Source organism: Fusarium oxysporum, chromosome V (assembly GCF_013085055.1).
Source record: "Fusarium oxysporum Fo47 chromosome V, complete sequence".
Lineage (NCBI taxonomy): Eukaryota > Fungi > Ascomycota > Sordariomycetes > Hypocreales > Nectriaceae > Fusarium > Fusarium oxysporum.
The window spans coordinates 2,385,785-2,399,339 of NC_072844.1; the positions used below are offsets into that span (position 1 = coordinate 2,385,785).

At 48.6% G+C, this 13,555-nt stretch overlaps 2 protein-coding genes across 2 annotated transcripts; both read left to right on the forward strand.

The window, feature by feature from the left end:
* Positions 1 to 20: 20 nt before the first annotated feature.
* On the forward strand, positions 21 to 2,488 carry FOBCDRAFT_240056 (uncharacterized protein; the record flags this gene model as incomplete). The annotated part of the gene is made up of 4 exons (XM_031184243.3): positions 21 to 28; positions 1,506 to 1,945; positions 2,042 to 2,236; positions 2,346 to 2,488. 4 exons carry the CDS (start codon positions 21 to 23, stop codon positions 2,486 to 2,488), a joined length of 786 nt encoding a protein of 261 aa, XP_031039885.3.
* Positions 2,489 to 9,926: 7,438 nt separating this feature from the next.
* On the forward strand, positions 9,927 to 10,630 carry FOBCDRAFT_293304 (uncharacterized protein; the record flags this gene model as incomplete). Its single annotated transcript, XM_054704650.2, has 1 exon — positions 9,927 to 10,630. One exon carries the CDS (start codon positions 9,927 to 9,929, stop codon positions 10,371 to 10,373), a length of 447 nt encoding a protein of 148 aa, XP_054560625.2. The 3' UTR covers positions 10,374 to 10,630.
* Between the last annotated feature and the right edge of the window lie 2,925 nt (positions 10,631 to 13,555).

Below are 13,555 nucleotides of genomic sequence, written 5' to 3' on the forward strand. Positions count from 1 at the left end.
AGGCTCACTTCATATGTACCATGCCTAAGTAGGTACCTTACGTACATATGCCGGCAAATAAAGTTGGAATTGCACGAAGGTACCTTGAGTCAAGAGGTATAGGAGCTGCTTGAAAAAGAGTCGGGGAAGAACGTCAAGTGAAGTGATACAATACCGATCGAGAGTCGATATCACTGCCAAGCAGTGCTCGCAACAGTTGGTTTCTTCGGGCAACTTCCTTGTATTGGACACTGAGCTGAACTGTACCTATGCAAGTTTCTTTGTATGTCTTAATGTGGAGATCACGATTCGAATAGGAACCCCCCTGATACCTCTGTGTGTAGTCGACGAGAGTAAAACCATGTTCCCTTCATATTTCTGAGCAGCCACTTGCAGCACCATCACACAATGGCCGTCATACGCCAAGATGCAGAGTACCATGACGCCTCTTCGCTCTTTCCCGAACAGAGTTAAATATGAAAACCACCATGCAATGTTGCACTGCAGATTATGTTCCAGATGCGATTTGACAACTAGTAGTAACTCAGAGCCATGCTACCCCTGACTTACATCAAGCGACTTGGAAGGCGAGAAATGTTTAATAACAACACGAGATCCTATCATGGAACCGAGAAGACGAGACCTTCAAGACACAAAGGGTTTACGGACTCAATTTTAGCTTGTGTTTAGAAGTGTTCAGTTGAACTGTAGTCGAAGTTATTTACTGAATTATTCTCAGTTGTAGGTTATATTCACCAACTGCTTTAGTATCTTACCGATGATACCCCAATATAGCTGCATACGCAAATACGGCAAAGGTAACAAGATATTCCATACAATCGTCAGCTTCAGAATTAGGCAATCATAGCTTGAGACAGTCCCCATCTTCTGCTCGTACAACTTGGTAACCTCATCCTGAAGACCTGGCCCGAGACTTGGGGGTTCAGACAATGCACTCGACGGAACTTCACAAAGTCGCTGAAGGATTTATTCACCCGAAAAACCGTTTCAAAATGAGTCACTTGCTTTGCAGAGTAAAGGATGGCTGTGATGAGAAGATCTCAGTTGCTCTCTACCTCCAAGGCTAAGGTACATTGGTGATGAGGAAACACGTGATGCCACAGCCACGAAAGCGACTTGTGGCTTAACCTGGACTTGATCGTGGCGCAATTTCGCATCATCGTCACCTCGCCGAACCTCCAGAAATTTCTCTCGAACGACGGGCTGCCTGCTACCAAACGAGTTCGGGAGAAAACGGCAAGATAACCTGATTACGGTTTGCAAATTCATTATCAAGAGTCACGATGTTCTGATTATGAATCTGGCTGGTTTCCCGCATCTTATAATTCCTTGAATCCAACACATTAAATCCGAAAGCTCCGACCAGTTACGATTAATTATCGCCTCTCATCCGTTTCGGCCGATCACGAAGTTTCTCAACCACGTTCTCTTCGACTGTAAACCCACGAGTCAGGAGGGCATTAGATTTTGTGACTAAAGAGACCTCATTTTACAATCATGTTAAGACAACCTGTTCGCGGCGTGCGTGCGCCTTTGCGGGCCTTCAGCCAACCAGCTCAACAGGCAGCCTGGAATGGCGCATGGAGAAGACTCTTTACATCACAGGCGCAAAACAAGACCGCGCGTCAGCTTTTGAGATGGAAGGCCATCCCTTGGGATAGTGTAATGGCCAGACTGAGGAGCGCTCGCTTCGGGATCGGTTCTACGACAACACCAGGCATGCTCCAAGGCGTATTAAGGCGTGGTTTTCGATTTACCACAAAGCGCAAGACAAACAAGAAGCCGACCGTTGGCCAAGCCGAGGAACCAAAGGGCCTCACCGCCAAACTCAAGAAGCTTACAAAGGAATACGGCTGGGTCACTGTTGGCGTTTACCTCGGGCTGACCGTTCTCGACTTCCCATTCTGCTTCCTGTTTGTTAGAATGGTTGGCGCTGATAAAATCGGTAAGATATTGCCGCGGCCTCACCCAGATCCGTCAACGAGGTCGTGCGGATCTTTTTTCTCAGTGGGTTGCTAACTGATGCCGCCGGCGCAATTAGGCGAGGTCGAACATCGTGTGATGTCGTCAATCAAGCAGATGATTCCCGATACTGTTCGGGAGGCCTGGCACACCTACTGGCAGTCGTTCAAGAAGGCTGAGGCGAGAGCACTTGGCGATGACGATATCAGTGACAAGATGGAGATGGCCACATGGGGTGTTGAGAAGGCTGAGGAACGCAATCGTACCGATGCTAGTGAGTACTATCATTAGATGCTTCCCATCACTCCTAACTGCTCGTGATGTGGGGAGTAGAGAACGCTTGCTCAGTTGGTGAGAAAGGCTAACGACTCAATCTGCGACAGGTTTAGCAACTCAGCTGGCGCTGGCGTACGCGATTCACAAGAGCTTCATCTTCATTCGAGTGCCGTTAACGGCCGCCTTAACACCCAAGGTCGTCAAGATCCTTCGATCATGGGGCTATAAGATCGGAAAGAAGAAGGCTTAGCTGGTCAAAGATGGCATCTAAACGGTTCGAGACTGGAAACTCACAAGCCTCCAAACACAGAAACGGTCCATTTCTGAAACGCTTGGCTTGGAGTGTAAGCCACTTACACGGTATTTGTATAATTAGTATAGTCCTTGGTGTTGGCTGGAATTATTGACGGATAGACTTGATTGTATAGTACAACTCCTTACTTCTGAAGCACACATCTGGGCATTTGTTTCCTGTGGCTGAATCACACGGGATGAAACATCCGGGCCTCAGACAGATCCAGCAAAATCGGCTGCACCGAGCCAGTGATCAGCCAACAGAATTACTGTAGTTGGAAGCGTATCCAGGAACTGGCTTCGGATGGCATAAGCCATTGAACTCTAACATGGAGGCGTCGAATAGGAGTGATCTGAATCGCACAATAGGAAACAGGCGTGAAGAAGCCCAGACTTTTAACAATGGTCGTAAGAAGCTTGGCGTGCCTTTCGTCCAGAGGAGGATAGTGCGCCGATAGATCTGCAACCGCAACGTTTTGAACAACGCCATGTGCTCCCACGGGGCTTTGTTTGAGATTCTCTCGAGATGGCGGCTAGAACTCCAGAATGGGCCTCGAAACGCCAAGAAATTCAACAAGCAGCGAGCGGGGCGTCAATTGTGGGCAACAGGAAGAGAAGAAGGCGGCTAGAAGTTCTGGAAGGGCCGTTGGTTGTGGATTTGGCAGCCTGTCTCAACCATGTTTGACCCACGGCGTACGATTCAGGCTCAAGAGTCAGTTTGCTAGCAGATTGACTTTGCCCTGGCCGATGTCATAGCAAAGACCGAGCGAGTTGCGAAAGGATCCTCATGATTTCGGGGATCTATAAAAGACTGGAAAGAAACCCGTTCGGAGGAAGTGGAGATCTTCGTTGGTGCGAAAGTAAAAAGATCCTATTGTCTCTGAACATCCAGAACTGGAGCTAGTCCCGGGCGCTCATGTTTCCATTAATCCATGCATGACAGGTCAAGAAAGTCAGGGTTCAAATTCAAGGTTCAGGTAACGTTGACCCCCCTGCAGTAATCAAAGAATTGGGGCGGGCTTTAGTGAACGGGAATAACGGCCAGTTAGGTTGGCGATTGTTTCGAGTGCCTGACTCTTAGCGGTGGGACTTACCAGGGTTGGCTTTGTTCCGCGGTTTTCGATAAGGTGGGCTTGATGATATGCATGGAGACTTGTGATTGAGCATTGTCCACCTTGGAGTTTGGAGAAAAACCTGCCTTTTACAGGCTCACTCCCTCGAATTCCTGAATTTCCCATACATCACCTTCCGTGATAGGCACTACATACACACACACACGGATGTAATGTGCATCACCTAATCGGCGCCAAACAGCGGCTCCGAGAAGCGGGCCTGATAGTGTGATCCGCTGTTGGCCTTGCAATGTTTAGACGCACGCGAGATGTCATTCACCGTTCTCGTTCTCGTGATTCAAACCTTGATTTGGGTTTTTGGTGTTTTCCCCCCTACTCATTTTCTTTTCTTTTTTTTTTTCTTTTTCTTAGCCCAAGCCCTGAAACCCGGGCCGTTGAGATGCACTGTTTGCTTATTGTGACGGCCCAGAACGGTAATCAATTCGCCATCAGCGAGATAAATAAACTGTCTACCGTAAGAGAAAAGCCAAAATAAAATAAAAATCGAGATGCCCAGGTACGGATAGATGGCAATCAACTATGCCTGCGATTGCCTGTGCAAGGGATCCCTGCAATGATCAACCCAACGGCTCAAACAAAACGTGGAGCATCCAGTTCACGTACTACGTAGTAAAGGCTTAGCAAGCAAACAGGGAGGCAAGCAATCCAACAAAGCAGGGAGAACAATTGGTGCTTGACAATAGAGTTTGGCGATGAAGCAGCGGTGGACACACCTAGTCCAGTAGTGCACGGTTCGTGGAAATTACATGACAGGGCGAGTGGAACTCAAGATAATGAATGGTTGTTTAAAACTGACAGTTTACAATCACAACGTCAGCAGAAACTGAGAAAAGCGTCTGGCTCAACCATCAGGCGGCGATTCGCCATGCCACGTAGGAAAAGGTGGCTCCTATTTAGCAAGGCCAAGGTACTAGTCGGCCACTGTGACATCGACGGTTGTGAAATGTGATGCGAAATCAAACTGAAGCTGGGGACGAGAGGCTAAAGTGTTCCATTAGCCTTTTGATTCGTGACTTTGCCGCTCCATGGACGGGAATCTTATGTAGTTGACCCGGCGCGTAGCTCGCCAATTCTCTTGTGCTTCACCATGCACCCAGGGCATGGCCTGGTCTGGCTCAGGTGGGTAGCCATAACTCCGGAGCGTCAGGGTTGGCATCGACAATCACATGGATCATGATCCCCCACATGTTTTTCGGGACAAAGAGATCTGGAGTTGGAACTGGAGCGGAACAGCCTGTGGACCACTGCGGAAGAGGGCCGGGCCAGCATCCATCTCAAGCAACAAGTGTGTTTGTGTACCAAATAGCGACTTGTGATGACGCCTTGGTGCTGTTGCATCGCCAATAGTTACCGGACCGGTGAGAACAAAAGGTCAATTCAACGCAAAGAGATAGCAAGTGTTGGTTGTTGTCTCAAAGGTCACAGGGCACACTTATGACGATGTTGAGTCAGGCTGCTGCAACGTCGGAGAGAAATGGAAATGAGACTGGGAATAATAGTGCCACTTAGTGGAGGTGTCACTGATCGCTACATTAGCTTGATGTCTTGGCGATGATCCGTATTAGGCGCCCTGCTGAGAGTATGTAACAACCACGCACACAGCCCTTCAACTTTGATATTCTATTCATGTGCCCAATAACCTTGAACACAGAGTATCTAGCGGCAGAACAATAGAATAGTGGCATTCAACAAAATTTTCTGGACACGAATAAACTTTGCTGTCCCCAAAAGCTGGAACGACTACACGAGATGTGTGTCCAGATGGAGTCATAAAGTCAAACTTTTGGATCCTCAAAATGTTACAGTTTGGTCGGAGCTTGGAGAGCAGAAGGTGAGTTTTGCTGTGGGACCTCAGGCCATTGATGATGTCTTTCATTCTTATTACTTCAAGACTGACAATTCATCGAAGCCAGCCGGCTAAGCGGAGCCAAATATTTTGAAGAAAAGTATAGTGGTATGGATCTCTTTTCTAGTCGACGCGGCTCGCTTTATTGCCTGCTAGACTGTATAGGGTGATAAGGAGATGAAGCACGGCTGACTCAATCATATGGCCGCCAAGACAGGAAAGTCGAATAACCAAATTACCACGACAAATATAGTTCGGATAGTACCAGACTAGATAAGCAAGCGCCCCCTTCGTCAGAGACAAGCGCGTGACAGATGTGCGAAGCAGTGCATACTCAAGAGAGTTAGCAACAGTCGGTGAGACATTTACATAAATCACTATATGCAACCTCGATGTGTTGTCAAGTACCAAAAAGGACAACACCATGAACAAACATGCTCTATGCCGAGGCTGGCGGAGTTCAGAGTTTTAGAGTTTTAGGCGAAGTTCTCAAAGTTCTAACCCTTGGATAAGGGAGTCTCCGAATCCTTGCCCGCGTTGAGTGGAGAAGGACGGAGGTTATGGGGCATGAAGAGCGGAGACTCGGCACAAGCAAATGGAAACCTCTATGTAAGTACGGAGCAAGGTACTCAAGTACCAAATTTGCATCTCGAATCTGCCTTGCACAAAGAGCTCTCTTCATCGTCAAAGTGTCTGTCAAAGACTGAGTAGGTGCAGATGACGAAGTGCAAAACTTTCTGGTGGGCTAGTGTGCTAGGAGCAGGCAACCTGCATGTTGCAGCCCAACCGCCGTTCAATCATTAGGTTAGCGGTTTGTTAAGTAAGACGCAGAAACCCTATTTAGAAAAAAGGAAAACCTCTTGAGAGATGAAAGGGCTGGCCGAATGACAGGGCCCGTTGCCTGCCGGGTTGCCTGCCTTCCTGCTGCCTGCATGCACATGCATGCAATTTTGTTCACGCTGTCTCAAGGAACAACAATGGCGTGGGGACTGCCTGCATTGCATTCCCGGCACATCACCGTCGAGCTGCCAAATGCTGTGTGGTAATTGGCACTGCACCAATCTGGATGGATGTCAACAGTGCGTCTACCGTAGGCCATCAATCAAAATTGACGTGATGTCATAACGCTGGGTATGCTACAATAAACCCTGAAAGTCCGATGATGACGCGACACCAAAAAGGACAACTAGAATCAATGGCGTATTTGATATTGGGAGGAAACTCTTTTCTTCTTGGAGCTGCCCACTTTCCATTGGTCCCGCAGAGGCTGAACTCTGGAAATTTGAGGAATGGAATCGACAGGGACGAAAGCCAAAGGAATGGACTATAGCTCAATCTGGGAGGAAAGGAGAAGCTTGGTGTTGGTACTAGAAAGAATCCAGAAGCATAGTGGGTATAAGGGTCGTCCTCAGTGACGCCAGGTGGATGGCGCCGTTGACCAAGCGCCAAGGGCTTGGAACAACTACTGTGCAGAACACGTAGGGCTGTTTTGAGTTGAGCTGAGTATCACAGGGAATTCTCTCCTAGGAGCGGTGCATACTCGTTCTACATACATAGTAGATATCTATGACCCCAAGACAAAAGAGGATCGATCAAGGTTATGGGCTGTACTGCTGGTACGATGTTCTCACGAGATCAGGCATTTTAGGTATTCACACGAGCTCGGGGAGAGCAATCCCGCCTCTGATCAATGTCTGAAACTTTACCATGGATCCGACTACCTTCACCGCATTTTTATACGGAATTGCATCCGTATTACCGCATATATCAGAAGGTTACGGAGCTCAGCCAACACAAATCATCAACATGGGAGTATGAGATCCAGGCCCCCATTCGAGATTCACAAGCTCCAACTCCACACGAGGTCCCTGTACCAAAGTCTATCAAGCCCAACAAGGCAACTACTGCTTCACTAGCGTGGCTTTTTCGGTCATGGGCAGGCGGGATGCGTGTACTTGATGTTTGCCGCGCTGCTGAGACCAAGAGACATGTACCTTCCTGATCCTTTATACCAATTGAGTAAGCGCTATTGAGCTCCGTATTGAGCACCCCACGGGGGCTTTTCTCTTTCAGGCATCCCCAAATCGGGAGACTGAACTAACATCATAGAGCCCTAGTAAAGGCACAGCAGAGCGAAAAAAAGAGAGAAAAGGTAAAAGAGAAAGATTCAAAACACGCAAAGAAACTTTTACGGATCGGGGAACCAGTCGGCACTACATCCATTTCTCGGCGAGACCTTATTACATAGGACTGACTAAGACGTCAGGGCCCACGGATCATGCTACAGAACATGGCCTCCACTGTGCCATCTCCATCATGGACAACCAGAATCAAAAGTTAACCGGCAAACCAGTACACAATTACTTCCAAACGTTAACGTTGAACACACATACAGGACAAGCACGACGGGTCATGACAATAGGTCAGACCAAACCCCACTCCGCCACAACTGACAACTGTCAGTCATGTCAATCTCAACGTCAACATCAGTCCCAGGCCAGGGCATGCTCTGAGCGCTACGCTGTTGATCCTCTGTCAGCCCTGTTTTGAATTGGCGTCTCATAGAAGACGACCTAGTGGTTGCATTATCGACATGATACAGAACGGGTCCAAGAGACAAAAGCCCGTTGTCTCGCGCCACTGCTGGAATATGTACCCAGATCTGAAGCAGATCTACATCGCGCGCTGCGAGTTGAGTTACTAATCAATTAATCGACCCAAAATTGACCAGGGTCAGGTTCCCGAGCCACGACTGCTACTCAGGTAGTCCGCAAATTCCTTGCAAGGCCGAGTCACGCCGGAGCTGGTCTCACGAGGGTCTGAAGCCTGAAGTTTGAAGTCTGGAGCCTGTTGATCTGTCTGACCCTCTCTCTGGTGCGATTAGACTTTGGGCCCGTCCACTGGTATACTTGCAGCCAGGTTCTTGTTACGGCGTAGTCTCCTTTTTGCCTTCGCTTTTGCTTTGTCTCCTATACTCTCCGTCCTTCCTTGGCTGGGTCAATTCCCATTCTGGACCCATGGTGTATCATGACACTCCCTTGTCTACACCCCAAGCCAAGGGAAGCAAACCTTAAACCAGAAAACCAAAATTGTCGACCATACACCCAATCCCCTTAGGCTAAGTAGTGAGTACGGCGTATACTTTGCTTTGGCGGCTTTTTGACTTTTTTTCTTTTCTTTTGCCCCCCCCCTCCCCCCTGCCTGATTTTGTGGTTGTCCCCTTTCTCGTCTATTTCCTCCTGCTAGTTATGTTGTTCTTTTCCCTGACAATTGTCATCCAGACTTGGGTCGTTCAGACACACACGCCCCTGTGCCCTGGGTCGATCACGGCAACAACTATGGCGTCGGCGTTCAAGGGGATAAGAAAAAGTGGAATACACACGAAAAAGGTAAACCTACGTAACGCGCGGTCAATGGCAAACGACAACAAGATATTATCGACACCTCAAGGGTGGCGGTTTGGCGAGCTTGTCGCTCATGAAGCCGAGGAGGGAAACCATAATCGTTCTTTCTTTCCAGTTAGCCATTGCGGTTGTGTGATCTGGATCTATAAGAGAAAGCCGTTTACTCCGGATTTCTGGGTTGGTTTGCTCGACCAACCTGTTTCAATATTCAACCACATTCACCATACGAAACACACCTTATCAACTTACTTTTTGTTGCTCAGCATTGATCGACGCTTGTAAGGTCGTATTATTATCTAGAATTCGGTTTTGCTATTGCCCATCCGTCTCAATTACCTTTCATCAACGAGCATCCATACACACATCAGCCACTCTTGCTACTCCTCGTCATCAGTCACACAGACAAGACGAGAAAGGAAAAAGACAAACCAGAACAGAGCAAGGACAGGGACATTTACCAGGATCAAAGTGACAAGGGCCTCAGCAACCCAAAGACCAAGACTAGGACCAGGACCGACCCTTTCCCTTCCCACGGCCGACATTACTCGGTCTCTGTTTGGATAGAGTGAAAGCAACTATCTGTGCCGGTGTAAGACATTCGCCAACTCAAAATCCCCGAGACAGACGGATCGAACCCGTGTCACGCCTACCACCTACAGGCGACAGCACCACTACCATCCTAGAAGAGGACATCCCGCGCATTATAGTTCTTTGGAGCGAACCTTCAGGACGACGTTGACCCCTGTCATAATTCGATCCACTTGAGACGTTGTTCCAGATCTGGGACAGGCATTAATCTCATCACTTTCAGCCTGTCAACCCACACGAGCCACTCGCCCCCCCTCCCTCCCCCATCACACTTCTCCACTTGTCTAAGTAACCTACTTTCCACAAGGGCAGCTCTATTTCCAGCTCCCTAGCCTGGAAGTCTCTCTTTGATACATGCACGACTCGCCTGCATCAACCCCATCCACTTCGCCTGCTTATATTAGACGTACAAGTGCTACCATGATGTCCGTCGCTTCCCATGATTCTCAGTTCCCGCCTTATTACTATATCCCCATCCGTCCTGTCTCTTCCCAAAGGCCACAGTCTCAGCAAGAAGTCCCATACTTACATTACCCCAATATCAATAACACATACGCCCTTGACTCTTTCAACGCCAACGACATGGCCGCCGCAGCTGCTAGTCACAGACGCTCCCAACAAGAAGATGCCAGTGTCGCGCAGGCTCTTGAGATTGCTAGGGAGAGCCCTGATGGCTCATCAGACCCTACTATTAGCAAGATACTCGAGGCTGCTCTAGACCGAATCTGGGGGAAGGTGAAAATGCATCCCGACTCATATATCATGACTCGAGATGAGTTCGCTGTCTTCAACTTCTTTCAGTACCGCTTCCTCGGCAACAAGATGGCAGTGAGCGCTCGAAAGCGATACTGGGACAACACCCATGCCTGATTGCCCACCCGGTCTCGTTACATAAGGCGGCTTTGTCTTCCGCACCCTTTGTTCTGCTCTTCTATATATGGAGGGTTTCTCTTGCGCATTGAGCGGCCTACTACAGCAACACGGCTAAACGATGACAAGAGACGATTTTTCTTTTCCCTTTCTTACCCAACGAAGCACGACACCGAACAGCCAGGGTTACGCCGATACCCTTGCCCATCGAAATATCCACAGAGACAACCAGGGTTGGCCCAAACCTGATTTACACATCCGAATTTCCGACTCACTGCCTGTTAATACCTACTGCTCAGCAAAGTCGGCATATTAACAAGAAGCGAGAGCTGAAACTTTGGGGCCCGTACCAAGGATACAAGTACACTGCAGAAGAGTGAGGCGCATGAGCTATGAGGGTAACGAGCAAGTAGCCTGTCCCTTCTTGGCCTGGAACAGGATTTCCCACGGTGTCTTTCAGCATGACTTGTTAACGCATTCAAACTCTGCAAGCCATGGACGCCATCAGCAATGTCAAGTCATGCCAACTTGAACAGAGAAAGATAATAGAAGGATAAAGCGAAGACCAGGCAAAGAGTCACCTAAACAAATTCGACTCCACTTGCTGGCAGCCCTGGATGATCCGCCACAACCCTCCAAAACCCGGTTCCTGAGCCCGTTAACTGAGTGGGTCTTGACCAGCATTGGATCCATTTCCCATCATTCGCATGGTGCCCCGCTATTCTGTTCCTTGTGGCTCCAATCTCCGACAACATTTCCAGTTTCTCTCTGTGATGAGCCAGGACTGGGCCGCGACATAGCTTCGATGGCTGGTGTTGTATTCTATGCAACCCAGTCATCCTGACATTTCTCGCAGGGCTGCAGAACCTCGTCGTGCAGTGGCGAGGAGTGGCGCGGCTTTCAACCTCGGGCTTGTGTTTGTTTCAAGCTTCTTTCAGCCAACTTGACTCGTGAAGGTCAAGCCCGCGTCGCATCGTCTCAAACCATGAAGGATACTGCGGACCTTTGGACAGCCAAGCAGTTTCTAGCATTCAAACTTTCGTCATTGCGAACTCTGTTCCTGACTCGCTGGCACTTCACATCCTTCACAACTGACACTTGTTCGATTCTTGATGCTCTGTTGTATATCTTGTTCGGTATCGCCCCTAGGTTCTCTGGCCTTTGCCGAACCCTTTCTTCTCTGGCTGCTGGCAGTCTCCCGTGTGTTCGAAGTCGCTGCACATACTTTTTCCCATACTTTTTTTTTTGTCGTGCCGTATGATTACCTTTTGGGTTAGCTCACCGCGGTGGTAGTCATTTTTTATCTACTTGTATTTTTTTTTTTTTTTTTTTGCTGCCATTTGTTACCTCGCAAAATTCTTTGTACTATAGATATACCACTAAGCGCATCTTAGCCATTCGTGTTTGGATTTAGTGCATATAGATCAATTCAGGAGATCGTGCTCTCTTCAAGGAGACCATGTCGTTAACTTTAATTTACCGAAGTTGAACTCGGACTGTCATGTTTGTGCATCTTATTCAGTATGACGAATAGTCAAATCCCTTTAAGTTTGGTTATCATGGTTGGAGGAATATGGAGGGTGTAATTTCAATAACAGCAAACTGGCTCGGACAGGGATATGATTGATAAGAGGGAAGAACATTACGCAGCATCAAACTCAAACAAAGGACCTTATGACAGCATAAACGTCAAGAAATAATCGTGTTGGGTGTTGTGTCTTTGAGTTTGCCCTTCCATCACTAATCCTCGATAGCTCGTCACTAGCACCCCAGTGCAGCACACAGCATACGTGTGTGGCCGGCAAGGAGTTTGGGATTACTAACTCGTCGGTGTGTAGACCAGTATGGACATGCCAGAATACATTATGCCAATCGGACATATCATTTCCTTTCAACGCCATTCAACGCTCGTGTGTAGATCTCTGAGATATCGTTAGAGAATAAGTCTCGTTTCATGCGTCCAGAGTACGGCCGAGTCTATGTATAACGGCGGGGACGGCGGCAGCGGGAGCAGAAGCCCCGCCGTTATATCGCTCGTGATCTCGGGCCTTGGCATTGATCATGCATCTCTGCCGCATTTTACGGTGTTGGGTTGAGCTGAGCTTGGCCAGAACGTCCCACAATCGTGGCCGTGATCAAACCTTGTGAATGTCGTGACCCACTGAGAAGTACTCGCGAGGCCACCTAACAGTGAGTTTCCTGATAAAGTACAGACCTCTGGAAGACTGTTGCAGGTGGTGACGTATCTTGGGCAAAGGTATGGTGAATCTTCTGATATCTCCCAGGCTACTCTAGGCAAACGTTTGCGATGCTTAGATGAATCCCATGGGAATGGATTCTTATGAGACGTTTTGCTTTAACAGTACCCAAACCCGCCGTGGCCATATTCGACGAATCCCCTCATGTGCTGCCTTGGGATACATGTTCTCATATGACGAGGCGTAGGCCGATTCTTATGACTCCAGCTCGGACATATTGTACGAAATCAGCATCAGAGGCTGTAGCGAGGCCTCAAACTCGGGTCCACAAGCGGAAACTGAGCGTTTGTGTACAACGCCGCTTCAATAACGTCGCGCCACAAGATTACCCTTTTCAGAACCCAAGCATCCAAAAACGGGCTGACGCTGTTGGAACAAGGTCTTGGTGATGTTACCGCCAGAGAACGGAGGCTGCACCAGGAGCTCCGGCAGTCTGTCGGGCTGAATAAGGAACAGACAGAGTTCACTTTTGAGCCACCGATGCTCCTCTTTGCACACTTTCATGGACATGATGAACAGCGGCCGCTTGGCTGATTGCTTCAAGATGTCGGAGAAAGGACGTTGCAGCGCTCGCGCCAGGAAAGTATATCTTCAGACTATTAGCAGGCCTGAGCCAAACAAACTTAATCCCAAGTCTTCACCATCGTGATGCCCGGAATTGCGGACTCGACCTCCGGGGACCAGTAGGCAAAAACATTCAGGTCGAGTTACGGCAGGCATTAGGTGATGCGCATCAAATACGTGGTTTTCCCAAACAATGTCAAGAAGCTAGTCCAGTGAGGAATTGAAGCCCCCATTCCGTATCCTATGAAGCGATCTACTTTGACATTCGGCACGTGGTTGAAGAAAATCAATAGCACAGCTGCCCCAGTGGTACCGTTGTGTTTGTTGTCCGTCGCTTCCGACACCAAAAGACAGGTATTC